This window comes from Nycticebus coucang, chromosome 22 (assembly GCF_027406575.1).
Source record: "Nycticebus coucang isolate mNycCou1 chromosome 22, mNycCou1.pri, whole genome shotgun sequence".
Lineage (NCBI taxonomy): Eukaryota > Metazoa > Chordata > Mammalia > Primates > Lorisidae > Nycticebus > Nycticebus coucang.
The window spans coordinates 14805182-14831523 of NC_069801.1; the positions used below are offsets into that span (position 1 = coordinate 14805182).

Genomic DNA, 26342 nt, shown 5'->3' on the forward strand with positions numbered 1-26342 from the left:
CAGCAGCCTTTATTTAGTGCACAGTCTGTGTGCTGGCAGTTTAGCCTGGGCTCAGTGGGTCAGGGTTTGGGGCTCAGTCAGGGTCCCTCGGTGGTCAGCTGTGAGCTGATCCTCACTGAGCTCTTTCCCGAGTCTGAGGTTCCAGCTGAGACAACCAAGCGCCCTACTGTGACCCAGGTGGGTTCTCATCCCCCAGCAGGTCAGCCCAAGAATTTGCTCGTGGTGGAGGCAGGTGTCCTGAGACACAGTGGGACCGCCCTGGACCTCTGGAGGCCTGGGCATGGAACTGACAGAGCGTGGCTTCCACTATCTTCCACCAACTACAGTCAATCACAAGGCCAGGTCAGATTCAAGGGGTGGGGAAAACAGACTTTCCCCCTGGATAAGAAAAGCTGAGCCTTACACTGTAAAAGGGAGCTGGGAACGATGGCAGCCGTTTTTACAATCTTCCATGCCAGCTAGGCGTTGCAACTCAGGAGGCACCCAGATGAGATCACTTTAATATTTATCAGAACTTAAGTCTGATGGAACAAGAGGCTGCTAAATTTGGGTGGAAATTTTGCATGCGTGATTCCCTCTCTCATGCCCTCTCTCTCCATTTCTTTGACATCTTCCTGGCTGTGACATTCATGTGGCAGTGGCAGGGTGTTAGTGTTCCAAAGTGCTCTGTCTCCTGAAACATGAAAATGGCATTGATTTTTTTCCTACCTGAGGCCAGAACTTGAGCAAATGGGAAATGCAGATCAGGTGTGCCTCTCCGGTCCTTGGTGTGGGTGCCAAGACCTTGTTTTCTAGAAACTTTGCTTTGTTCCCAGCTAGAGCTGGGTGTGGGCCTGGTCCCCAAGTCTGCCTTGCATCCTGATTTGGGTGGGGGTGGAGGGAGGCAGATCCTGGAGCCTCTCCCCTCCTGGAAACTTCCTGGGATGGAGGGTTGGAGTATCTCTCTACCTTGTCCCTTTGTTCCATTGCTTCACAGCACTTACTGCTACACGTTCACATGTGAACGTATCACATGTACATATATGTGCATATGTGTATGTCCCTAACCCTAACTCTAACCCCTAACCCTAACCCTAGGACTATACACACGCCCACGCCCCTCCACATTTACAGTCCGCCTCCCTCCGTAGAATGCAAACTCCTTCCGGGCAGGGATTTTTGCCTTTTTCATTTCTGGTCTCCAGTTCTCAGATGCTGAATGACAAGGAGTCCCCGAGGCCAGGCGCTGAAGGGTGAGTGGCCCTTAGGGAGACATTTAGTTTGCCCTGCTGGGGAAGAAGTGGAGGCGACCTGGGAAGGCTTCCTGGCAGTGTGACCCTGGCGCAGATCCAGAAGGTTAAAGGAGCCTCTGTGGCCTCCCTAGCAGCGGGGTTTATGCCGGCCACACCGGGGCCGGCCGGAGAACTGCTTGAAGTTTTTCTCGTAGGTGGGCAGGCTCTCTTTGAAGCAATGCACAGATTGCTTGTCACACTCGCAGGCCTTCAGTCCGCAGAGGCAGCCGACACCAGGACCCAGGGCACATCTGCCTGCAGAGACACACAGGGTCACTGGGGACTCCAGGGCCACCCCTGGCAGGATGGGGGTTTGTGCTAAAGTTGGGGAGAGTGGGGAGCTTGCTGCAAGGGGTCGAAGGTGGAGGACAGAAAGGAAAGAAACTGGGAGCCCTTTCTGGATCATGTCTGCGCAGCCGAAAGTGCTGGAGTGAGAAGCCCAGAAGGGCACAAGAAGGGGAGGGAGGGCCGGCCGTACAGGGGGGCACTGAATTAGGGCACCTGAGCGGCGCACGGGCCAAGGTGATGGGCATCTCACCAGAGCTCGTCTCATATTTCCAACAGCCTGACATCTCGCTTGGATGTCTCAGGCATCTCCAACTCAAGACGTTCAAAGGGACCCTGGGTTCTCCCTCCAAGCCTCTCCTTCACCCACATTCTCAGTAACTGGCACCCTCTCCAAGCCGAGAATTGGGAGCCCCCCTGGCTTCTGCCCCTCGTTCCACTCTCTACATCCCGCCTGGCCACAAGTCCCAGTGATCACCTCTGTGTTTAAAATATTCCACCCTCTGTCCTCCTCTGTCCAGCTCCTGGGTCACCACCCAAATCCCTGTCATCAGCAGCTCTTCCTCCTTCACAGACAGAAACAAGCTGGGACTATCTCAAGTGTAACCTGAATTGTGTCCACTCTCCTGTCAAAGCCCCCCTGTGGTTTCCTATCACTCAGGGAGGTTATGCTGAGTCCTCCTCCGGCCCCTGGAGCACCCCAGCCATGATGCAACCCCCACCAGCCTTTCCAGCCTCATCACCCTCCTCTCTCCTGCCCTGCCCTGCTCCAGACATGCTGGCCTCCTTCAGGTCACATCCTAACTCTGCCGTGTCGCAGGGCCCTTGCACCTGCTGTTCCCTTCAACTGGGGCCCTGTCATCCCAGTTCATCACAGAATCCCAAGTATCCAGGACAGATGCTGGCACGTAGTAAACGCTCAAGAAATAGTTACTAAACAAAGGAAGATGCCTCTATGGGCCTTTGAGATGGAGTGTCTGCCCTTTGGCTGAGTCACCACTAGATGGGGCCCTTTTATTTACATACTCGGAGGAGGAGTGCTGTGTACAGGTTTGTGCCTGTGTGTGCAGGTGTGTGTGCACACGGTCTCAGGCACCGCTTCCTTTTTCTGGGTAACTCTACCCCAGTTCCACTCTCTTTTCAGGGGAGGGAGGAAGGGAGACCACCAGTCTCCCTGTTCTGTGGTCTTAGGAGAGTTAGCTTTGGTCTCCTCATCTAGAAAATGGTGTTAAAAGACACTCATATCAAAAATAAATATGTAAGCCCGGGTGTGGTCTCTCACGCCTGTAATCCTAGCATTCTGGGAGGCTGAGGTGGGTGGATCGCCTGAGCTCAGCAGTTCCAGACCAGCCTGAGCCAGAGCGAGACCCCATCGCTTAAAAATAGCCTGGCGTTGTGGCGGGTGCCTGTAGTCCCAGCTACTTGGGAGGCTGAGGCAAGAGGATGGCTTGAGCCCAAGAGTTTGAGGTTGCTGTGAGCTATGACGCCACGGCTCTCTACCCAGGGTGACAAAGTCAGAGTCTATCTCAAAACAACAAAAAAATGAGTACATGTCTGTTTCACAGGGGTGTGGCAAAGGCCGTTGTTATTTACAGATGGTCTGGATTTGCCTGGAATGCAGAAGCGCCCCACAAGTGCCCACTGTGGTATCAGGATGATGCGCCCCAGCTCCAAGTGGGAAAGCGTAAGTGCCCTGTGGAGTTGGCCCCGAGCTGCCTACAGTCTGTCTGCGCTGTCCTCCCTCGCAAAGCCCGTGTCCCGCAGAAGCTGTCCTCCCACACCTCTCTGGAGACTTGATTTCCAAGGCTGCCAATGCCACCTGAGGCTCAGCTGGCCCTCTTCACTCGCCGCAGGAAATCTGCCAGGGACGTTCTCGCCTCTGGCGCTCCAATCCTGCCTCTCCCACTGTTCCCAGTGCCTTGTTCCCTCTGCTCTCCTCCTCCCCCTCCCGCCTCTGTGAAGATCCTTCCAGAGTCCAGATGGAGTCGAGAGTCGCTAAGCCCCAGCGTCCAGGGAGCCTCCTGTCCTGGGGGAGCAGTGAGAGCTACTTGAGTGCGCCCTCCACCCCGGGCAGCCTGGCCCTCTTCCGAGGGGGCCTGGCCTCCAGTGCTGCCTGTGCCCTGGAATCCTGACACTTCCCTCACCTTCCCATCCAGGCTTCTTCTTGCCCTTCTGTCTGTTTTCTGGTTCTCTCTTCTTTTTTTCATCTCAGTTCTAAACCTTCTTCCTGTCCCTGTCTCCCTTCTCCCTCGGTCGCTTTGCTTTTGTAAAATCAAAATTTCATTCTGCCCTGACATCCAGCTCTACTTCCCACGGGTCACCCCAACTGACTGTGAGCACTGGTCCTTCACTGTCGACTGTCATTGTCACGGCATCCCTCCTCCATGGCATGACTGGCCTGCCATGACCTGGAAGAAGGGGTAGCCCCAGGCCAAGAAACGCTGTCTTTGGAAGCCACCTTCTAAGAGCAAGCCCAAGTGCAGATCCTGTACCTTCCAATGTGCTGATGGAGAAACTGAGGCACAAAGAAAGACACTGATGTCTTCAGAACATTCTTTCTCATTCTACAAACTACATCTCCACACGTGAGACAAGGCGACAGGTCTGCATCCCTGCCTGAGGCCGCCCGGGAGCCCCACCAGGCGCCTGTCTGTGGCCCTGGCCTCAGCCCTCGTCTTCTCCAAACTCTCTACATGGTGTTCTCGTGTTGGGACTTGAAATAGGCTCAAGGTCTCAGGTCCAGCCCAACCTCTCCTTGGGCTCTCGGCCACTTGCTGTCCCTGTGCATATCTGACGCAATCTCATACCCAGCACGGCTCCTGCCAAACTTGGTGACTTCAAGGTCCACTCTGTCCCCACATCTTCTCCAGCTTAGTAAGGTCTTCATCCGCCTCTGGTTCATCCTGTTTCCTTCATACCCCCCATGTAATCCATCAGCAGGTCCTGCGCAGTCCTGCTGCAATGGGCCCAGCTGTGGTTACACCTCCCTGGTGCTTTGAAACAGCCTCCCAGAAGGCCCTCTCTCTCTTCCCTCGCTCCCTTCACACAGTAACCAGAGTCATCTTTCTGAGCAAAATGAGAGCATCCCCTGCTTAATATGCTCCAAGGGCTCCCTGCCTCGGAAGTGGAAGGTGAAGGCCTCGCCCCGTCCAGCCCATCAGATGCCAACCTTACCTCTGCTCCTTCCCAAGGCTCCCCCAGAACACTGTCTTGGAGGTCTTGGACCAGATGCCACCTCCTTGGAGAGCCCTTTCCTGACCACCTGAGGTAGGGACCCTTTCTCTCCTGACCTGGTCATTTCCTGGCCTGTCACCTTGCTTGAGGTGCTTTAGATCACTGGTCCCTGAGAGTGTCTTTATGAATATAATATGGCCTCGCCTCCTCCCTGGAGCACAAACTCCTTTGGAGTGGGGACTGTGTCTTTCTCATTGCTGATCTCCAGCCCTTAGGGCACAGCAAATGCTCCGCCACCACTTGCTGAAGACTTACTGGCTGCCCTCACGCTGCCCATGGGCCAGTGGAGGAGCCCACCCCTGGGAAGCAGTGACCAGGGTCAGGGTCTTGTAAACACAGAAGTAAACAAGATCGCTGTGGGAAGAGGCACACGCTGGGAGAGGTGGGTGATGTTGTTAGCAAGGGGTGGAACACACAGTCTTTGCAAGCTACGAATCTCAATGGTTACCATGTTCACCTTCGTCCTTCGGCAGAGGGAGGCTGTCAGAGGCCAGGAGGTGGAGATAATAGGGGTCCAGTTGGCTAGAACCCCGGGTTTGCTTCCCATGGCCTGGCCCCCTTGCAAGTGTGAGTGGAGGTGGTGTCACTCACTGCTGGGCCATCTCAAAGTCCCTTGCAAATGCCAAGTACTTACGTAAGCCCATTCCAAGGAGCATAAACCACCTCCCAGTTGGCCCGAGGGCAGCTGTCCCCACCAGGCAAATTGGTCCCTGGGCTCAGGTTATGGGCCTCTCTCTGCACTGATCTCCTGGTGACATTTAGAGAGGTGGACAGACTGACTGGTTTGCCTCCTTTCCCTCCACCGCTCACCTACTGCATCTCAGAGCAGCCCCTGGTTGCTGGGCAACCTGGGACCAGGCCTGGGTGCAGGATTTCAGAACCAGGGAGGCTGGAGGCAGTTAACCCTTGCAAGGCTGGCTCTTTGAATGGTGTAATGTGGGTAGGGAAAGAAGTTTAATTCCACGAGGGGTGAATGACCTTAGCCTAAGGGTGCAAACAGCAGAGCAGGCTCTTCAAAGGAACCTCTGAACAGTAATAAAGAAAAGCCTAATGCTTAAGTAAAGGGGGAAAGAAAATGTGGACAAAAAGAGAAATATCCACCTCTAAAAGGAAGGGCATTCATAAAGCATCTCCTGCAGGGCGGGCCCCTATAGCTAGGTTACTTCAGTCAATTCTTCTAGCAACCATATGAAGTGCAGATAATCAGCTCTGTTTTACAGACAAGGAGACTATGACCCAGCTAGAAAGGTGAAGCTGGGATCAGACCAGCTCTGTCTGACTCCCAAGGCCTCCAAGCGGGAATAGAAAGCTCTGGCACATTACCAAGAACCAAATTCCATTTGCCCCTCTTAGCCTTCCTTGGGCCAGGACATAGAATTCTGGCCAGCTCCCTGCAGACCCTGAGACTTGCATTTCTGTGTAAGCCAGCCACACCCATCACGCTCCACCGGGCAGGGTGGGGTGAGGCAGGATGACCTGGGTCTGAGTCCCAACTCTTCTTTTCCTGGCTGTGCAACCTCACCCATCTCACTTAACTTCTCTGAGCCTCAGGGTCCTCTCAATAACGAACAGGGAGGTAATGCTCACCTCAGAGGTTTATCATTGGCTTCAAGGTGCACAGCATCCCCACTGATGCTCAAAAACTGCAGCTGTTATTATTATACCTATTTTGTGGATGCGAAAACTGAGGCCCAGACAACTCTGGTCAGGCAGTATGCTCCAGGTTCAAGACACATGTATCTGTTACTTGGATCAAATCCTTCCCTCGGTGGGCCTCAGTCTTCCCACTACCATGAAGGGTTGGTCTGGATTGTCCGTATGGGCACTTTCAGCTTGGAGTTCCCATGAGACTATCAGACCAGAGGAGCAGAGACTGGGTCTGCCTTGCCCTGGGCCCCCAACCCCTGGCACCAACACTGGGCCAGGGAACCAATGCCTTGGATCTCAGCACGAGAGGGCAGCACACCCAGGATTAGAACTCATCACCTGGCTATCAGCCCTGGTCCGGGAGGGATGGAGCCAACCTGGTCCTCACTGGCTGGATCAGCTGAGGAGGGGCTGCAGCTGCCCTGATGTGGATGCCTCCTCCCGTGGTAATTCCCTGAGCAGGGCTCGGCCTTCAGCAGCCCTGGCCAAGGCTTCCGGCATAATGGCTGCTTTGGCTCAGCAGGGAGGGTGTGGGAGGACAGCAGAGGCTGGCCAGGAACTTGCTTGCATCTCGCACCACTACCTAGCAGGTGCCAATCAGGGGACACTTCCTGTGCCACCTCCTGGGGTTCCAGCCTCTGCCCCAGGTCTCTTCCCTCCACTCTCCCCATCTCCTGGGGTCCTGAGCTAAGAGTGGAGCTAGCACACAGGAGCCCAGGGTGGAGGTTTGGTGTGGGTCAGTCAGGCCTCCTCACCCTAGTGGAGCAGAGACAGGTGAAGAGCCATCAGAAATTGAGCCCCTGACACAGCACCTCTCTCCCTACCCCTCCCATCAGGTCCTGATCCCTTCCTATCTCCTATCTTAAGGGGCGTCACAGAAGACACACTTTGCTTTAGGCTTGAGGATGACCACGGTCAGAAAGTCTAGCTCAGGAAGTCTCCTTGAGTGCACTTGGGGAATAGAAGGGGGCTCCTTCCCCAGGGATAGTGTGCTGGAGGCAGGTGGCTGTGCAACTCAGGTCATCCCAGCACAGGGGCCCACCAGGTTTCAAGTCTCACCTCCAATGTGCTTGCTCTTTACACTGGCTTTGCCCCACCCATACCCATATGCCACCAGCCCCAGGGTGTGTGTAGATGCCAGGGCCTCTCTCCATGTGCAGAACACCTTGTCCACCTGCCCACCCAGCTCCTTGCATGACCTCAACAGCACTTGAGTTCCCTTCCCCTTTCCTGTGTGCTTTTGTGACCCCCAAGGCACCCACCCAGTGCTTGGCAGGCAGTTGCTCTTAACAAATATTTGTTCAATTGAAAGACAGAGGAGCTGCTTTGTTAACACATGACACAAACAAGGAAAAACATCCTCAATAGCAACAGTTGTCAAGGCAAGATACAAAGTTCAGCACAAGCTCAAGTCCACAACTGTTTATTGAGCACATACTATCTGCCAGGCTCTGGGCTCCCAGAGGGTGCTGGACATACTGCTGTGGGCAGGAAAGACCAGCAGGGAGGGACAAAGCAAGGAGCCTCCCAGCAGCTCTGATTTTCTTCCCTCTTAAAGCACCTGGAAAGAAGCTCATTTCCAAAAAGTCCTCTGGATCAAAGAGGAGAGAGACATTAAGGAAAGGCCCAGGTTCAAAGATGCTTCCCAACAGAGAAGGCTACTCACAGACCACTGTCCCATTGACGATGTGGAACTGGTAGCCATTCAGCACGGGCTGGCAGCCCACCTCCTTCAGCTTCTCATAGCAGCAGTCATGGGCCCGGCAGCACCTGAGGCCAGATGAGAGGGTGATGAGGGGCTCTGCCTGGGAGCGGGTCCCTGGGAAGTAGCTGGAGGACCTTAGGTGGGACACGGAGCGGACTCAGCTGCCTCCTCCCAGGCAGTGAAAGTGGGGTGGCGAATTACAGATGATGTTAAAAATAATAAACACAGGGCGGTGCCTGTGGCTCAAAGGAGTAGGGTGCTGGCCCCATATGCCAGAGGTGCCGGGTTCAAACCCAGCCCTGGCTAAAAAACTGCAAAATAAAATAAAATAAAATAAAATAATAATAATAAACACAACCAGCAACAGTTACTGAGCTCTGTGTAGCACCTACTCCTATCTCCTCAGCTCTGCACAGTAACTCTCTGAAGTACAGTCATTGTCCCCACCTCGTAGGGGAGGAAATGAGATTCAGAGAGGTGAATTTCCCAAAATCACACAACCGGAAGATGATAGCCCCCAGCCTCGAATCTGGACCCACGTGACTCGTTCATTCATTGAGCAATTTTAACTGGGCATTGACTGTGTGCCAGGCACTATGACCACCATCGAGGAGACGTCGTTCCTGCTCTCAGGGCACCCAGAGTTAGCTGGAGGCTGCACAGGAGAGCGATGGAGGAGAAATGACATCTGGGGATGGTCTCAGCCCATTTCCTCCCCCACTGTGCAAGGGGCGGGAAAGCAGCAAGCTGGGCTTGGAGGCGCAGCCTGCAGCGCCAGCGCCCCACTCTCATCATTCCCATCTGCAAGTGGATGCTTTGCTGGTTATCATCTTTGGCTAATAGCGTTCAATTTCTCATCAGCCTTTGGACTTGGATGATGGGGAGGCACACAGCATCAGAGAAAGGAGACCAGGACAGGCTTTGAAATCAGCAAATTCTTATTCAGATCCTGACTTTGCTACTTAGGAGTTATTCTCTGCCTAAGAAGGGGGTTGGAGCAGCAACTCTGGATCTTGGATGCCTGTGGTCTTGTAGAATGAGGCTGGCTGGTAACACTGCCTTTTTCCCTCCCTGGGAGGATTAAGTCAGGGCCCGTGTGCAAGTCACTGATCCCAGCTCCTGGCCTATGTGGATATGTCCTAAGCATCAGTGCCCGTTCAGGGCTCTGAGGTCCTCTCAGCTGGAATATTCATGGTTCCATGAGCCCAACCCATGGGACTCAATCCCGGGGAGTGATATATCAGGCCCAGCTATCAGAACATATTCTAGGTTAAATGTGGTGAGAAACATTTTGCTTTCATATTTCATTTTTTGGAGACAGTCTCTCTGTCACCCTGGGTAGAGCAGGGTAGCATCATTATCACTCACAGCAACCTCAAACTCTTGGGCTCAAGTGATCCTCTTGCCTCAGCCTCCCAAGTAGCTGAGACTACAGGCACCCACCATAATGCCTGGCTAGTTTTTCTATTTTTGGTAGACATAGGGTGTTGCTCTTGCTCAGGCTGGTCTCGAACTCCTGAGCTCAAGCAGTCCACCTCTCTCAGCCTCCCAGAGTGCTGAGATTACAGGCATGAGCCATCACACCTGGCCTCACTTTCATATTTCTTCAAATGAAATGACATGCAGGGCGGCGCCTGTGGCTCAAGGAGTAGGGCACCGGTCCCATATGCCAGAGGTGGCAGGTTCAAACCTAGCCCCGGCCAAAAACCAAAAAAATTGGACGGCGCTGGTGGCTCAGTCGGTAAGGCGCCGGCCCCATATACCAAGGGTGGCGGGTTCAAACCCGGCCCCGGCCAAACTGCAACCAAAAAATAGCCGGGCATTGTGGCAGGCGCTTGTAGTCCCAGCTACTCGGGAGGCTGAGGCAAGAGAATCGCTTAAGCCCAGGAGTTGGAGGTTGCTGTGAGCTGTGTGAGGCCACAGCACTCTACCGAGGGCCAAAAAGTGAGACTCTGTCTCTGCAAAAAAAAAAAAAAGAAAAAGAAATGACATGCAAAGTGTCCTGTTTCCCACCTCCCCCTACACTCACCAGATTACACCCACCTCCATTTTTTTCTGGGAACTCACACTGCCCCATCGCCATCCTTAGAAGTAGGCCTGGCCACCAGTTTTGTACTATGCAACCTCACCCAGATGGACTTTTCCAAACTGGGCCACTTGGAGTCCCTCTCCTAGAATATGGAATTAGAAGTGGGAGAAGGTGAGTCAGTCTTGCTGTGTCTATCATCTTAAAAGCTGGGGAGCTGAAAGAAGGACACATTTCCTACAAGAATGAGAAAGTTTCTAGGGCTCTAGGCAGGACTGACCACATACCTGCAGAACCAAAATGAAAACATGGGGCCCCTTATTAAGAATATCAAGATGGTGGTAGTAGAGTAGTCAACCATGCTGGGGCCCTTACAACTTCCCAGGTCACACACTCAAGAAGCTGGCCTTGATCCTGGATTCCTCCAGAGACCCACCCTCTGGCTCCTGGTCAGTTCTTCCTTACGCTGGCCTGAGATGGTCTCTGTCCCTTGCCATGCAAGAATCCTAACACCCTCTCTCTGGCTGTGAGCATGAACGTCAATGCAATCAAATGCTGGGCATCCCCAGAGCCTCTGCACCCACCTGTCAGTGTCATCCACAGGGACCCCTTTGCCCCCAAGCCCACAGTAGCAGCCATATCCGTAATAGGAGAAGAAGGCGCTCCGCCCCGTGACGTGTTTGACCATCCTCTGAAACTGCCAGAAGCTGCTGTGAGTGGGGGCCATCACTGCCAATGAGAAAATAAGGAAGAGCATCTGCAACAGGGATGGAACAGGCCTGGTGCTGCCCCGACGTCCCTCCCCTCATCAGGACGCTTTGCATTTGGGATGTCACCAGATCCCTAAAGCAAAGTACATAGGCACAGCTGGGGATCAGCAGCCCCTTTCCTGGAGAAGAAAACAGGATCGACATTACCCCCATAACACAGCTAGTTCCTTCTAACCCAGAATGAGCACCCAGCTTCCGTGACATTTAGAACAGTACTGTCCTGCCAACCACGGTCTTCCCGAAGTAGAAAACCACCGTCCGTGGCAGAAATACCCTCAGGTCTGGTGCAACAATAACAGGATAAGTTCAAAGCCAAAAAAGCCAGAAATGTCATCGGGGATTATAATCTGATGGGAGAAACAAAATGCTTAAGAGGCAGGAAAGACACCCTCCACCTATTTATTTAAACAGCAAATACACAGAGACCTAGCAATTTTTGCTTCAACCAAATGCTTCTGAAAGTGGGCACAAAGTGGGCATGCAGGGATGTCCGCTCCAGCATTATTTGTGATATCAGAAAACTGGAAACCACCCACAGGTCCACTGATCGGGGGATAATAACAAAATTGTGTGTCTTAAAAATATATTACATTTAATAGTCATATCTCTAGGCAGTGAGATTGAGGAGGTAGACAGAGAAACAGGCACTGTTTATTTTATTTACTTCCACACTGCTTTTTTTTTTATAATAAGCCTGTGTATTTTCTATTATGATGTTTCAAATATGTGTGTGTGCACACGTGCATGCACAAGCATGTGAAGGCTGTGTGTGAGGATGTGCATCACGCTCTTAAGAGTGGCTACCTATGAAGACGGAAATAATGGCTCACAACTGTAATCCTAGCACTCTGGGAGGCCGCGGCAGGAATATCCCTTGAACTCAGGAGTTCAAGGCCAGCCTGAGCAAGAGCGAGATCCTGTCTCTATTAAAAGTAGAAAAATTATCTGGGCATCATGGTGAGTGCCTGTAGTCCCAGCTACTCAGGAGGTAGGAGGATTGCTAGAGCCCAGGAGTTTGAGGTTGTTGGGGTGATGCCACAGCACTCCAGCCTGGGTGACAGAGTGAGACTCTGTCTCAAAAAAAGAAGAAAAAAAGTTTAAAAAAGAAAAGGTGGCTATCTCTGGTTGTAGGAAAAGGATTGTAGTTGTGGTCTGGGAAGGCTGAGGAGGGACTTTACCTTGTGAGTATATACTCATTTGTTTTACTTTTAAATTATAAGCATAGATTTAGTGTTGCAATAAATATAGAATAAAAACATAAACTCAAAGAAGAAAAATAGAGAGTTTTTGGGACTTTTCTCAGGTACCTTCCAATCTTGCTGCTGTGTTTAGACACCCGTTGTCATGAAAGACTGAAGGGGGGAGGAGGGGGTTTGAAGTCCAGGGTGGTCACTGCTGTCCTTGGAGGGAGGCTAGAGCCACACACAGAGGCTGATCTTCCCCACACTGGGAGCTGCAGAGGGGTCCTTCCTGCATATGGATACTCACCCCCCACCATGATCTCGAAAACAAAATTTCACCACTAAGGGGAAAAAAGAAGCCTATCTTTAACATTTTTGACTTAGGGACCCAAAGCTACAGCAACACAGCTGAAACAGACAGGGAAATGGATTTGAACAATTGCTACAGAACTAATCAAGCCAAAGAGTCCATCAAGGAACCTTCTTTTTTTTTTGTAGAGACAGAGTCTCACTGTACCGCCCTCGGGCAGAGTGCTGTGGCGTCACACAGCTCACAGCAACCTCTAACTCTTGGGCTTACGCGATTCTCTTGCCTCAGCCTCCCTAGCAGCTGGGACTACAGGTGCCCGCCACAACGCCCGGCTATTTTTTTGTTGCAGTTTGGCCGGGGCTGGGTTTGAACCCACCACCCTCGGTATATGGGGCCGGCACCCTACTCACTGAGCCACAGGCGCCGCCCCATCAAGGAACCTTCTAACAGTTCCTAAACTGTTTCCCACACTTGGCAGGGGTGTGCAATCTTATCTCCTGGTAGCAAAGACTCATAATTACCACCTATTCCGTAAGTCACCCTAAGAATGTCTTTCTGATAAGCATCAATCATTTCTAAATTTGCTGGATAGACACTTGCATTTTTGTTCTGGAATCCATAACAAAATGGGGGGAGGGTGGTGAAACAGTCAAGTGCTCTTTTTAGTAAATGGTTAGAAACCTTTGCTTTTCTACAAGTTTTATGCGATCTTGACACTGGGATCAGCCCATTTCACAGCAGACACAGAAGCAGGAGAAGGTTGAGAGAAGGGTGTTCGCTCCTGATCGTCTTGTGAGCGGCTCCTCAGGAGGGGTCCACAGTGATACAGACAGGAGGACAGAACCATGGTGTCGTCCCAGCTGGCTTGCTACTTACGGCAGATGACGATGATGAGAACAGTAGTGACCTTCATTCCCGAGGAGCCCAGGGGGTCCGAGGCGCCACAGCCACACTTTCCTCTGCGCATGAGGGGTCTTCCAGTTGAACGCCTATTCAGGGATGAAATGACCAAAGTGAGGTGAGACCACTTGGGTGCAAAACCCCAAGTGCGATGTTTCTGAATTTCTAAAGCCTTCGGTGGGGAGCTCAAAGGAATCTTTTCCCAAGATTCCTTATCTTTTTCATTACCTTTGAGTCTGGTATGCTTTCTAGTGTTTGGACCTGAGTATAAACATAAGAAGGGTTCAATTGTTTGAAAAGTGCAAGAGTTTTTTTTTGTTGTTGCTGTTTTTATTACTTTCTTTGGCAATACTATCCATTCATCTTTTTTTTTCCAGGAGTCAGTATTCCCTCTGTTCCTAGGTTTAAAAGATATATATACTGTTTATAACAGAAATCCAGCCCCGGGCCTGGGCCCGGTGGCTCACATCTAAAATCCCAGGACTCTGGGAGGCCGAGGTGGGAGGATCACTTGAGCTCAGGAGTTCGAGACCAGCCTGAGCAAGAGTGAGACCCCATCTCTACTAAAAACAGAAAAATTAGCTGGATGCAGTGGCAAGTGCCTGTAGTCTCAGCTACTCAGCAGGAGACAAGCTGAGGCAGGAGGATTGCTTGAACTCAGCAGTTTGAGGTGGCAGTGAGCTGTGATGAAGCTCTGGACTCTAGCTCCGGTAACAGAGTGAGACTATGTCTCAAAAAAAGAAAAAGAAAAAGTAATCTAACTCCAGAAAGATTCATAGTCCCACAGTATTTTCCTTCCTTGATACCTAGGTGTATTTTTTTTTTTGTTTTGAGACAGAGTCTTACTCTGTCGCCCGTGATAGAGTGCTATGGCATCACAGCTCACGGCAACCTCCAGCTCTTGGGCTTAAGCGATTCTCTTGCCTTAGCCTCCCAAGTAGCTGGGACTACAGGTGCCCACAACACCCGGCTATTTTTTGTTGCAGTTGTCATTGTTGTTTAGCTGCTCTGGGCCAAGTTCGAACCTGCCACCCTTGGTGTATGTGGCAGGCGCTGTAACTACTGTGCTATGGGTGCCGAGCCTATACTAAGGTATCTTATTCATAAACTTAGCCCCTCTGAATCTCAATTTCTTCTTCTGTGAAGTGAGACGAAAAGTGCTTATCAATCATTTCATAAAATTTAAGGGCTCTAACATGACTGTTTTTAAAAAAATTAAAATAAATTTTAAGGGCCTCACAGAAATTACATAATTTAATCCTATCCTCACAATAATTTAAGAGGTTCTATTATCATCTTAGAGATGGGGAAACTGAGACCCAGGCAAGTTGAACAAATTCCTTGCAATCGTATAGCTCTCCCCTTGACAGGCTTGTTGTGGGGACTGGCTGGAACAGTAAAAGCATAAGTTGCTCTTACCATGAAATGCAGTAAGAGGGAAATACACCATTCACGACAGCCCTAGTAGGTACAGTTCCCACAGGACAACAGAGGAAAATACCGGCCTGTGTCTGCCGTGGAGCTGCCAGGGATCAGGCAAAAGCTTTCTTTGAATACAAGTGGTCTTTATGGGCTCCAGCATAAGTCAAACTAACTCTGAGAAAGTTAGGACCTAGAGTGTGAACAAATTCTCAGCTAAGCCTCGAGAACTTGGCAGGTGCAGAGCTCTGGCTAGATTTATACCTGGCAGCAAAGTTTCCCAGGAAAACTTCAAAATGACCGTGATCCCTGGGGAGGGTTCACCAGCACCTTTGCTATTTTTCCCTACTTAGGCAAAATTCTGACAGATGCTGTGAGGCTGGGCCTGGACCAGGCCTAATCCCAGCCAACCTGCATCTCAACTGCTGTGTGGGATGGTTTTTAATTAGGTTCCATCTCCACAGGCTTGCTTCCTTTTTCTCTTTTGAGTCTGCAAAAATAATCGTGTGCAGGTTTAGTCCACAAAGAAGGAACTCAGAGCTTTTGAACGAACAGGTGATAAGATTTTAGCGACAAAAAAAGGGATCTGGGTGCATTACTGGTAATGAAATTGGACAGACTTTGACTAAGCACCAGTGAGCTCTTCTGATGGGAGGACTCTGGCCCAAGTTGGCTGGAGAGACCAAATAAGTATTAATAAATGCAGACCAAATACAGCCCCAGGGCCCCATGTGGGCAGAAATTCTGTTTGGTTCTCCATTGGTTCTGGAAGCTTAGCACAGTCTGTGGCAGGACCCTTGACAGGGATGGGCTATCAGCTGCTTCTCACATTCTCACTCATCACTGGGAACTGCCCTCTGCTTTGGGGACCATGTGTCCCAGGAATATGACCCCTCTCAGGGAGGAGAGGAAGAGTAGCCTCTAGCGAAGGCCTGGCTGAGGTGATAGTTTAAGGGACATCCCTTGCCTCTTTCAGGACAGTTCTGAAAGGCTAGCCCCGCCCCAGAGCTCCCTGGAGGACTGCCCAAGATCTCAGTAACTGCCTCTGTGGGCCAGATATTCCTCTATGTCAGCTTTTCTGTCAGTTTCTCTGTCTGGGTCAGCTTCTCTCTTTGTATGTCAGATTCTCCCCGTGTGTCAGCTTCTCCCATTTTACTCACTTCCTGACAGCTGTATCTTTTGAGAGCCTCCCAGCAATGCACTTTTTCTTTTTTCTTTTTGGCCTCAGCATTTGTTACCAGGGAGCCCAGTCTAAGCGTATGTGAAGTGATGAACATGGCTCTATTCTAGTGGTTGTATAAATAAATGCCTTTGAGCTCAGAGGAAGGAGCAGTGAAATCTCCTTGGGAGGGTCACAGATGCTTCCTAAGGGAGGTGGTATTCGAGGAGACCTTTCATCCCTTACATTTATATTCTAATCCTATTTACTCCTTGCTGCAACCCTGCTGGGCAGGTACCATCGCATTCTCGTTTGACGGATGAGGAAACCAAGGCTGAGCCAGGAGAAGGAAACTGAAAATTCTACACAGCTGCAAAGTGGCAGGACCAGGAGTCAAACTCTGGTCTGTACGTCCAAATCCAGTGCTCTTCCTGTCCTAGGCCTCCTGTCTGTGAGGCATTCTGAAGGTGTCAGGGCATTTTCACAGCCACCAATCTGCACAGCTATGATGCAGGCATGGTTCTCTCCACTTCACTAATCATTTTGGGCTCTTAGGACTGTGCAGAAACTAACACAAGAGGATAGGGCATGAACTCCCAGGCCAGTCCCCAGGGTAGCAGCCAGCAGATAGGGTGTCTCAGGAGCCACCCACGGGGTTATCTGCCAGGCCCTTCTATAAAAGACAGTGATGAAACACTGATAGCTTCTCTCCTCATGGAGAAAATAGATGGAGAGGGTCTGCATGCCCCAGGAGGACAGAGGTCACGTCTATGTTGTCCACCGCCTTATACCTAGTGCCCAGCAAAGCGTGCGGCATAAATCAGTTCGACGATGATGGTGGGTAACGTATATCCCATTTTATACCCTGCCTGGTTTCTGAGCATTTTGCATGTATTTACCCACTAAATCCTCACATCCCCCAGCTAGATAAGTACTATTATTTTCCTTATGTGACAGATAAGGAAACTAGGCACGGGGAGACGGGCAAGGAATAAATATTTGAGGAACAAATGAATGAGCAATCAGAGTCTCATCATACTTCAAGTTACAGAAATAAAACCACCACCACAACCACACCAAGCACAGTGTCTAAATTGTCTCCTCAAATCCTCTTTGAACCCTTCCAGGGAGGCATGTATTGGTAACCCCAGTTTACCAGTGAGGGCAACTGAGGCTGGTGCAGATCAGGTCATCTGCCCCCACAGAGTCACAGGTCCTGGTCTTAACCCAGGGTGTGTGGCTGACTCTAAAGCTAGCACTGATAACCGCTGGCCTTTCTGCTGCTGAGTACCATCCACCGAAGAGCTATGCTCACCCAAATCCCAGGGGAGAAGCCAACACCCCAAAGGCCCTAAGTGGCTACTCTCACACGCTGATTTTAGACCCAGTTCTAAGGAGCTGCTCAGCCACGTTTCTCAGACCCCGCAGTTGAACAGGCATTAGAGTGGCTTCTCTTAGTAGAAAGTCAAGGGAGGAATGGTTAAAACATTAGCCAAGAGGGCCAAGGAACTTGGGGCCATGGACCGTTGGGGCAGACAGCCCTACTCACATCAAAATATGGCACCTGGTGCATAATTATTGACTGTGAGTTGCCAAGAAAAGACTGTATTGTGCAAGCCACTGCAAGGGCGAAGCACTATTAACTCAGGAGTTTATGTCAAAGGAGATGGCTGGCACTCTGCCCCCAGCTTCCTGACAGAGCACATTGAAGTATCTCAGCTTCCTCCACCACAGAGGTGGGGACAGTGATCCCAGACCCCACGGAGTGCTGGCAAGACTCACCAAGCTCCTGAAGATGAGGATACTTCGTCAACAGTAGCCTAGGTGAGTTATGATGTTTGCTACGTGCTGCTTAACAAAGCTGGAAAGTAGATAAAACATTATTGGATATTTTCCAAAAACGTGGGGAAAAAATAATAAAAAACTGCAGTAGCGTCATGTGCTATCTTGTGACATCTAGGATAACGATGGACCACACATTGGACAGTGGTCACCTAAGATTATACTGTAGCTGCGTCAGATTGGTGCACTGTTTTTTATCTTTTCTGATGTATTTTTACTGTATTGGGTTTAGATAAATGAATACTTAACATTGTGATGCCACTACCTACCGTATTCAGTACCATCACATGCCATGCAGGCTGTGACCCGGGAGGAATACACTATGTACCAGACAGCCTAGGCGTGTAGCAGGCTGTCCCATCCAGGTTAGTGAGTACCATCAGCCATGGTCACACGATGACATGGCCTAAAAACTTCTCAGACTGTATCCTGTTGTGAAGCCACACATGGCCATACTTTATTATCCAGAAACCTCCCTCTTGCAGGTCCCCTTAGGAAGCTGACTCACCAGGAGACATGAGTAACTGCCTCTTGGCCTTGCTGCTAGAAGATCCACCTGGTTCACCTTCTGCTTAAAGGTTACCCACGACCTCATGTGTCTAATGAGATCAGGGACAGAGCAGGGCGCTGGCTGTAGATCTTGAAATCTAGAAGTTACTAATTCAAAATGGGACCCAGTGTTCTTTGGGGACACGCCACTAAGTAACTGGAGTTCTTGCCTTCAGCCAGCCCTGGGGGAGGTCGTTTAGCCGGCAAGCCCTGGGGGAGGTTGTTTAGCCGGCAAGCCCTGGGGGATGCCAGTTGGCAGTTTGCTGGACCACTCAGCAGGGAAGCCAGCTGTGGAATCCGTGCCACTGTTATTACTAATTTAGTTATCACTTGCTGGGCACCTTCCACTCAGCAGGCATTGCATGGGTGAAGCAGGAGACTCTGACACAGGCAAGTTCCTGCCTTTGAGGGGCTCAAAGGGGCTCATAAACTACCGCAGGAGATGCAGACAGTAAGGTGAAAACACCACACGCCAGGCGCTGTGCAAAGACTGTTACATGTATTAACTCATGTCACCCTCACAACAATCCTATTCTTGTCATCTCCATCCCATACATGTGGAAACTGAGGTCCAGAGAGGTTACATCTGTTACCCAAGAACTCCAGCTGCGAAATGGTGGAGCCAGGACCCCAGAGGCCATAACTATAGTCCCCACAACCAGCACGATGGGTGGTCCAGATAAAGTGCCATGTATAGACACGGGGTGGGGCTCTGGGTTCAGGGTAGGCATTGGAACCAGCCATATGTGGGTTCTAAAACTGCCTGCCACTCATTAGCTGGGGATCAGTTGTTTCTAAAGCAAAGGAGGCAACACCAGATGCCTCCGTAGAAGAGAGTTGTGAAGATTAGAGGAGGTGACCCAGTGGGGGTGCACAGACATGTTCCGCAAGGGACCAGACAGAGCACATGAGGTTGGTAAAGAGATGGCCTGGTCAAGAAAGGCCTTCATGGGCTAGGCACAGTGGCTCACAACTGTAATCCTAGCACTCTGGGAGCCTAAAATGGGAGGATCGCTTGAGGTCAGGAGCTTGAGACCAGCCTAAGCAAGAGTGAGACCCTATCTCTACCAAAATTAGAAAAACTAGCCAGGTGTGGTGGTGGGCACCTGTAGTCCCAACTACTAAGGAGGCTAAGGCAGGAGGATTGCTCAAGCCCAGGATTTTCAGGTTACTATGAACGAGGATGCTGCCATGGCACTCTAGCCTGGGCAACAAAGACTGTTTCCAAAAACATTAAAATAAGTAAGGCCTTCATGGAAGAGGGGGCTAGTACACGTCTTATAAAATAGACCTTGAAAGGATCAGTCCATCTGGATTAACTTCAAGGAAGGGGGAAGGTAAGGTGGCATAAACAAAGATGCTGGAGACGGAAAAGCTGAAGGCCACCAGGGAAACAAGGTGGCTGGAGTCTTAGGAGAGAGCTGGAGAATAGAGTGTGACATGGCTGGAAAGGAAGGTAAGTCCACGCTTCAGCCGGCAGGGCAGTGACTCTGCCCATGAGATCCATGTACATGACACAGACCAGGCGTCATACAGTACATCCTCTAAAGACATCCTCTTTACAGAAGGTCACAGCAACTGACTGGTGGCTTCCCTTCCTTCTCCCCAGCCTCCCCCTGAGGCTGTGGATTACACGTTGCTGGGAAGCAAAGGGTATACACAGCTAATCATCATACAGACCACAGGCATAGCTGCCAACAAAGGCAGGCATGCACACACTCACGCACACAGCGGGGTGAGAACCCAATTTGATTCTCCAAAGCATTGCATAATTCCTAGGTGATATTAAAATAGCTGATGAAGAATCCAATTTAATCTTTTTTGGGGTGGGCGTGAAGGGCTGAAGAGCATCACTAAGATATTTCTGGCAGAATCATTAACAAGGAATAAGCCACCAGCACTGAAATGCAAAGCCAGCAGCTCCTAAAGCCACCAGCTCCTGCACCTTCTTGGGGCCACATGTCCAGGGTGGAACAATACTGAAATGATCCCTTTCTTCCTGGCCCCCAAAGAACTTCCTGTCCTTCTAATCACTTGGCACATAGTCACGTCCGGCCTGTGCCTGCCCCTCTACCCTTGGCTCAAACTGTATTGAAAATAATCTGATCCGTAACTCTTTTATCAGTGTGCACTGTCTTCTCAACCCCGCTGTGTGCGTGATACCCCGTTGTGCGTATCTTGAAGCAGGGTTTGGGTTGCGCCATCACAATCCTGCCTTCATGTGTCTGGGACAGACAGAACAGACAGCAAGTATTTTGCCACAGTGGCAAATGATGAATCTACGGTTCTTGTGTATCTATCAACATGATCTTCTAATAATATAGTTACTACATTATTCATCTGCAAATCCGAGAAGTCTAGAACAGAACTTGGCAGACGACAAAGCAGTCAGAATCTCTTTTGAGGCCATTTAATTCCAACTTGGAAGAAAGGTTTCGACTGTTAGGTTGGAACCCGAAGGGTGAACGGGAAGTGGGCAAATGAAGGAGGTTGGGGCTGGGGAGGGTGGAGAATCTTCTAGGCCCAGGGGACAACGAAGGTGTGTTTACGTGTGGCCATGTGGCAGGGAATAGGCTCCTGAGCACCCCTGAAGGAGCAGCTACCCCTGGACAGGTTGAGACAGCCCTTCTGTAAGCACAGGAGGGAGGCAGGGGAGCAACAGGCGGGCAAGTTTCAAGGTCTGACAGCTGAAGGCTGAGAAAATTTCCACGTGATGGCTTCTGTTTTGTCTCTGAGGAGGGCAGAAAGGTTATCTAGAGGAAAGACGGAAGGAGTGGGGGAGGTGGGAGGTTGCAGGAACAAGGACAAGGTTTGAAGGGGCCATTGAGGAGAAAGGAGGAGGAAGTGAGGTAGGGAAGATGGAAGATTTGCTGTGTAGCGTTGAAGGTCCAGTCGGGGTTGAAGACCACATTGCCATTACACTGTGTGGCTGAGATTTCTTTAGTGCCTGTGCGTGGGTGGACTGGCTGGGGTGGGGGTTTCATCAGATGGAAGGAGGGAACATAGCCGGGCATGGAGGATTCACTTCAAGGGAATCCTGAGGCCATGGGCCAGGATAGGAAGGAGCAGGGTTAACAGGAGGGACAGAGAGGGCAATGAGAGGAAGTGGCAGAGCTGGGGAGACCCAGGTGCAGGGGAAGTGAGGCAGGTTGCTGGGGGCCTAGGGGTCAGGGCAGGTGCAGATGCTGCTGGAACTCAGGCTGTGAGTGAGGAGGGCTGGAACAGGGCTGTACCCAGGGCCAGAGGGGGACAGGGGGCCCTGCTCCCCAGCTCAAGCAGATACCCTGAGCAGCTGTTCACACCTAGGGTTCTCAGGAATCAATCAGTCCCTCAGCCTCATTTTAAAGCCAGGGACACAGAGGGTCAGGGCTTGATCCAAGGTCACAAAAGGTGGCAGGTTAGCGGGGCTGGTGGCCACTGCCCCACCGTCCCCAGGCCAGAGCTCTCCTCCCCCGGGGACCCTGGACGGGCCTTCCTCGGGAGGTGAGCAAGAGGGGGCGAGAAGACCAGGCAGGAGGCCCCGGCCAGGGGTCCTGTGGCCTCCACCAGGCAGGGCCACGCGGGCCGCCCTGCTTGCGACCCCCGGCCTGGCTCTCGGCCTCCGCGCTGCTCCCCCCACCCCACCCCGACCTGGCCGGTTCCTGCCGGGCCGGAAGCACGTGGCCCCCCACCCCAGCGTTGCCCGGGAGACCAGGGCTGTTTACCAGCGGGACGGCGCCGGGCGCAGGCGGCGGATGGAGCGGAGCGGCGAGGTGAGAGCCCGGACGGGGCCGGGAGAGGCCGGTCCTCGACGTGCGGGCGTCCCCAGGCCCGGCGAACCCCTGCAGGCAGACGGGGGGCCTCGAGAAGAGTCCGCTGACCGTGACAGAGCGAGCCCGGCCGCAGCTCACCGTTACCCAGACCGGACAGCTGGGCTCTGCGGAAGCCCAGGGCGCTCAGGAGCCGCGGGGCCATGCCCTCCTGGCTGGGCTGTGACGACGGGGACAGACCCAGAGGGAGAAAAGGGTGGCTGGGTCACATGCGGACGCCAGACCAGACGCACCCTCCCCCAGACCTGTGCTCTTTCACCCGATTCAACTCTCCCTTCCCAGACGCTCCCTTGCCCCTCCCCCAGATCCCTCCTCTGCTGTCTTAAACTCTAGAGTCCCAGGAATTTGGAAATAATTCAGTGATTCCTGCCACCTCCCCGCCCCTCTGCCGCCGGAATCATCCCCACTTCCCTTTCCAGACCTTTGATCACTTGGTGGCTGGTGGTGCATTGTGGCACTGTGCATAGGACAGTGTATTCTAATCATTAGTCTGGGGTAGAACTGGGAACGGTACCAAACTTTTCCCACTCTCAGGCCAACTACCATCTCCTCTTGGTTCTTCTAAGTGTTTGGCAGGGGATGGAATTAACTAATACACATTTTTAAAAGACCAATTCAAATGTATGCATCTTGGTATATACCAGCAGATGGTGTGTTGGTGGTTATATTTTCTTGCATTTACTGTAGGTTTAGATTTGGGTTGCGAGCGAAATAGGGTGGTCTGACCCTGTGGTGGATTGTGAACACTCTTGGGAGGCAAGAATCCGGCTTTAGCTTTTCCTGTCAAATCTTCCTTCTCCCCAGTTGATTTGGTGATGAATTTTAAGGCATGGGCACCTGCCCTTCTGGCAATTTCTTGGAAACCATAATCAGTGTTTGTTTCCTGAGTCCTAGCAGGCCTCTGGGGTACAGCTATTGTGTTTAAGTAAACAGGCCACTTGCCCATTCAGCTAGCATCTTGATGGATGCCTACGCCTAGATCTTGTCAAATCACTTTGTGGTTGAGCGGCTGCCAGGCCTAGAGGTGGCAAAATGAGCTGGGCAGGAATATGATGGCTGCGGCAGAGGCCTTCCTGGATTGAGGGCGGTGAGCAGAATTTGGGACTCAAGGTGCAAATAGAAAGACACAGGTGGCTCAGATCCCCAAACACCTGCTCCCCTCCCCCCACTTCCCCTTGCCGTGTGATGGATGTTGGGGAGAGTTGGTGTTCCCTCCATGTAACAGATGGTCTTTGCACTCAGGAGGAGGCAGTGGGTTATGAAAGCAGGTTGGATATAATGGTTTTACCTGAAGGAGGTGTTAGTCTCTAAATAACCATGAGTGGGTTTATAGGAATTAGTCATAATTGAGGTTTTTCTCTGAGATAGCTTGCAGTCATGTTATCTTATGACCAGGGTGTCTTGAATATGACACCCCCCTGAACGTGGATAATTATATAGTACCAAAAGGTATGGAAAGTGCATGTACATAGTCAAGTTTGACTGTTAAAAATAATCCCGCAGAGAGCCTGTGAGAACACATGACTTTCCCCATCAAAGTTGTTAAGGAAGAGGTTTCTAAGTTACCAAACTTACTGACAGTTAAACCTTCCCCAGGCATGTGTGGGTGTTGGAAGCCGAGCCTGTGATAATTCTGCAGAAGCTGTGGCAAATTAATAGCCATTCCACAAGCTGGGAGGGTGGGCAGACGGCGGAGGGGGGAGTGGACTTGCCAGCTGAACTTATCTTTGGCAGAACAGGTGGACAGTTTGACCTTCTCGAGCCATCCTAAGTGAAAGTGCAAAAGCTGTCTCATTACCAAAAAAAGCTTTGTGAACTGGAAGGGGAGAAACACAGTCTTCACAGTTGATCAGAAAATAGATGAAATTAACAGGGAGATGGGCAGGCTTTTCTGATGCCAACAGGAAGACTCCTGAGCTACTAGCAGCCAGACTGGGTGTGAAAGATGAGGGAGAAGTGGAAGATGGGAGTGGAGAGACACTTGGGCCGCGAGGAGAACGGGGAAAACAGAGAGGCCTTTAAAATAAGAACGAGCTGGTAACAAGATTTCAAACTGAGCCAGGGCATCGGGAATATAAAGGGGTGTTGTGTTCGGTGGCGAGAAGGAGGATATTACTAGAACCAATCACTAAAATTAGGCAACAGTGGTAGCACACACAGCGTGGTGAGATTCGAATACAAAGCCCGCGGGGCTTGAGTTATGTTGTTCGGGATCGTGTGATGAAGGGTGCCTGGAGGAGGTGCGTTTGAGGTGAGGAAAAGTGTAGAAGGGAAGTGATCAACTCAGGAATTTTCCTGGCATTTTTCAAGGGAACTGCATAGGCAGTAGGTTGCTCACTGAACTCCACCTCCTGGCATTTCTGTGCAGAGGACAGGGCAGGCCGGGGCCCCAGGATTCACCAGCTGGTTAGTATTGGCTAGGGTTAGACCCACCAAAGACACCCTGGGGAAAGCTCTAAAGCAGGGGTCCTCAAACGCCACATGAGGCAGTGTAACTGTATTTGTTCCTGTTTTGTTTTTTTACTTCAAAATAAGGTATGTGCAGTGTGCATAGGAATTTGTTCATAGTTTTTTTAAAAACTTTAGTCCAGCCCTCCAACTGTCTGAGGGACAGTGAACTGGCCCCCTGTTTAAAAAGTTTGAGGACCTCTGCTCTAAAGCAACAAGTAAGGACCTAGAATAATAGAAAGCACTAAACAAAGCAAAAAAAAGAAAACTTAAGAAAAATGCCACGAAGGCTACGTTGAACAGTTTGATGAGAATATTTCAGATTGTATATGAAACCAGCACATTGTACCCCTTGATTGCACTAATGTACACAGCTATGATTTAACAATAAAAAACAAAAACAAAAACAAAAAAAACCTTAATAGATAATTAAGCCTCTACCGTGCAACAAGCCTGGGGCTTCCTGACTCACCTGCATTATTTCATGTTACTGGCCTCATGTTACAAGATGAGGAAACTAGAGGTGTTTAAATACTATCTCACGGTCATACGGTTAATACGATAGATGATAAGATATGCCAAAAAGATAGAGCAGTTGCTCCATGGTCCCCAAACTAGCTGGTGGCAGAGCCTGAAATTGAACCCAGGTCTTGTGACTCCCAGTTCTTGTCCTTTGCATCCAAAGGTGCTAATTCCTGAGGACTGCAAGGTAGTGCCTTCACCAGAGGGTCGTGAGGAGACTGGGACACTCCTGGGCAGCTTGTAAGCAGGGAAAGCAGGACTCACGGCAGTAGTCAGGGTTCAGAGCGAGGTAGGGAGCCGCCAAACTTGTAGTGTTTGGGGAAAGATGTCACTAGAGATTGGGAGGAAGCAGTAGTGGTTATGGTTAGTGAAGGGGCCACCGAGGCGGAAGAGGAGGTGTTGTGACTTGGCAGTACCGGGTCTGCACAGAGAAATGCTCCCACCTCCCCCCACACTTCAGTTCATCGCTTCTGAGCATTTAACTAGCACTCAGGTGCACCTGTGGTGGGAGAGCCAATTACAGAGGCCCTCAGCGTATCTACATAGTAGCTGGGAAGAGCAGCCAGCAGAGAGACAGGATGTGATGTGCTAGGAGAGGGCCAAGACTGGTCCTCAAGAAGCAGTTTGGGTGCAAAGGACACAGGACTGGACGTGTGACCAGCAGCTGGCTCTGTGACCAGTGGGCAATCGCTCTACCTTTCTGGCTCATAAATCCATAGAATTAGCATGTGTCCGATTCCCCTTGAGAGTTGATCTAGGACAAAGTTAAATTATGGCCCATAGGCCATATCTTAGCCCATTTCATTTGTGTGTGGCTTATGAGCTAAAAAGAGCTTTTACATCATTGAATCATTGAAAACAAAAAAAGACAGATGTTTTGTGACACATGAAGATCATATGAAGTTCAAATTTCAGGGTCCATATAAATGAAGTGCTATGGAAACACAGCCACACGGTTCCCTTACCTACTGTAGGTGGCTGCTTTCACCCTACAAGGGCAGAGCTGGGCCGCTGAGGTTATCTACTGCCTGGCCTTTTATAGAGAAAGTCTATTGACCCCTGGTCTAGGAGGCCCCTGTGCATTCTGGCACATGGCCGGATCAGCAGCGGTGCTTCTGTGCTCCTCTCCGGGAATCCCTAATGACGAATTAGGGGACAAATCCCTAATGGCAAATCACTTATATTAAGTGATTGCACACCCCCCAAAAAAAAGATGGGATGAGAAGGCAGTAGGAAGGAAAGTGAAGCTAAGGGTACCCCAAGTA

The 26342-nt window shown here is 51.0% G+C and overlaps 2 protein-coding genes across 3 annotated transcripts in view; one reads left to right on the plus strand and one right to left on the minus strand.

The window, feature by feature from the left end:
- PLA2G2C (phospholipase A2 group IIC) lies at positions 1-22310 on the minus strand. Of its 2 annotated transcripts, XM_053576587.1 has the most exons (6): positions 22003-22310; positions 17690-17768; positions 13306-13418; positions 10753-10897; positions 8104-8207; positions 1-1526 (listed from the first exon to the last, which is right to left on the minus strand). In XM_053576587.1, the coding sequence occupies exons 3-6, from the start codon at positions 13394-13396 to the stop codon at positions 1360-1362; spliced, it is 507 nt and encodes a 168-aa protein (XP_053432562.1). In that variant the 5' UTR covers positions 13397-13418; positions 17690-17768; positions 22003-22310; the 3' UTR covers positions 1-1359. The 2 variants fall into 2 exon arrangements, with proteins under 2 accessions (XP_053432562.1, XP_053432563.1); XM_053576588.1 differs by lacking the exon at positions 17690-17768.
- Positions 21997-26342, plus strand: part of UBXN10 (UBX domain protein 10) — a 6554-nt gene continuing 2208 nt past the window's right edge. Inside the window, exon 1 of the mRNA XM_053576586.1 lies at positions 21997-22050. The gene's annotated coding sequence lies outside the window, so the exon portion shown is untranslated. The remainder of the gene's footprint in view (positions 22051-26342) is intronic.

Bases quoted from the DNA above. Each gene is read 5' to 3' on its own strand.
- PLA2G2C (XM_053576588.1), bottom strand. From the start codon at position 13,396: ATGCGCAGAGGAAAGTGTGGCTGTGGCGCCTCGGACCCCCTGGGCTCC. The intron at 10,898-13,305 runs GTAAGTAGCAAG...TCTCATTGGCAG, and splicing joins TCTCATCATCGTCATCTGCC to TGATGGCCCCCACTCACAGC. The intron at 8,208-10,752 runs GTGGGTGCAGAG...ATCTGGCCTCAG, and splicing joins CCTGTGGATGACACTGACAG to GTGCTGCCGGGCCCATGACT.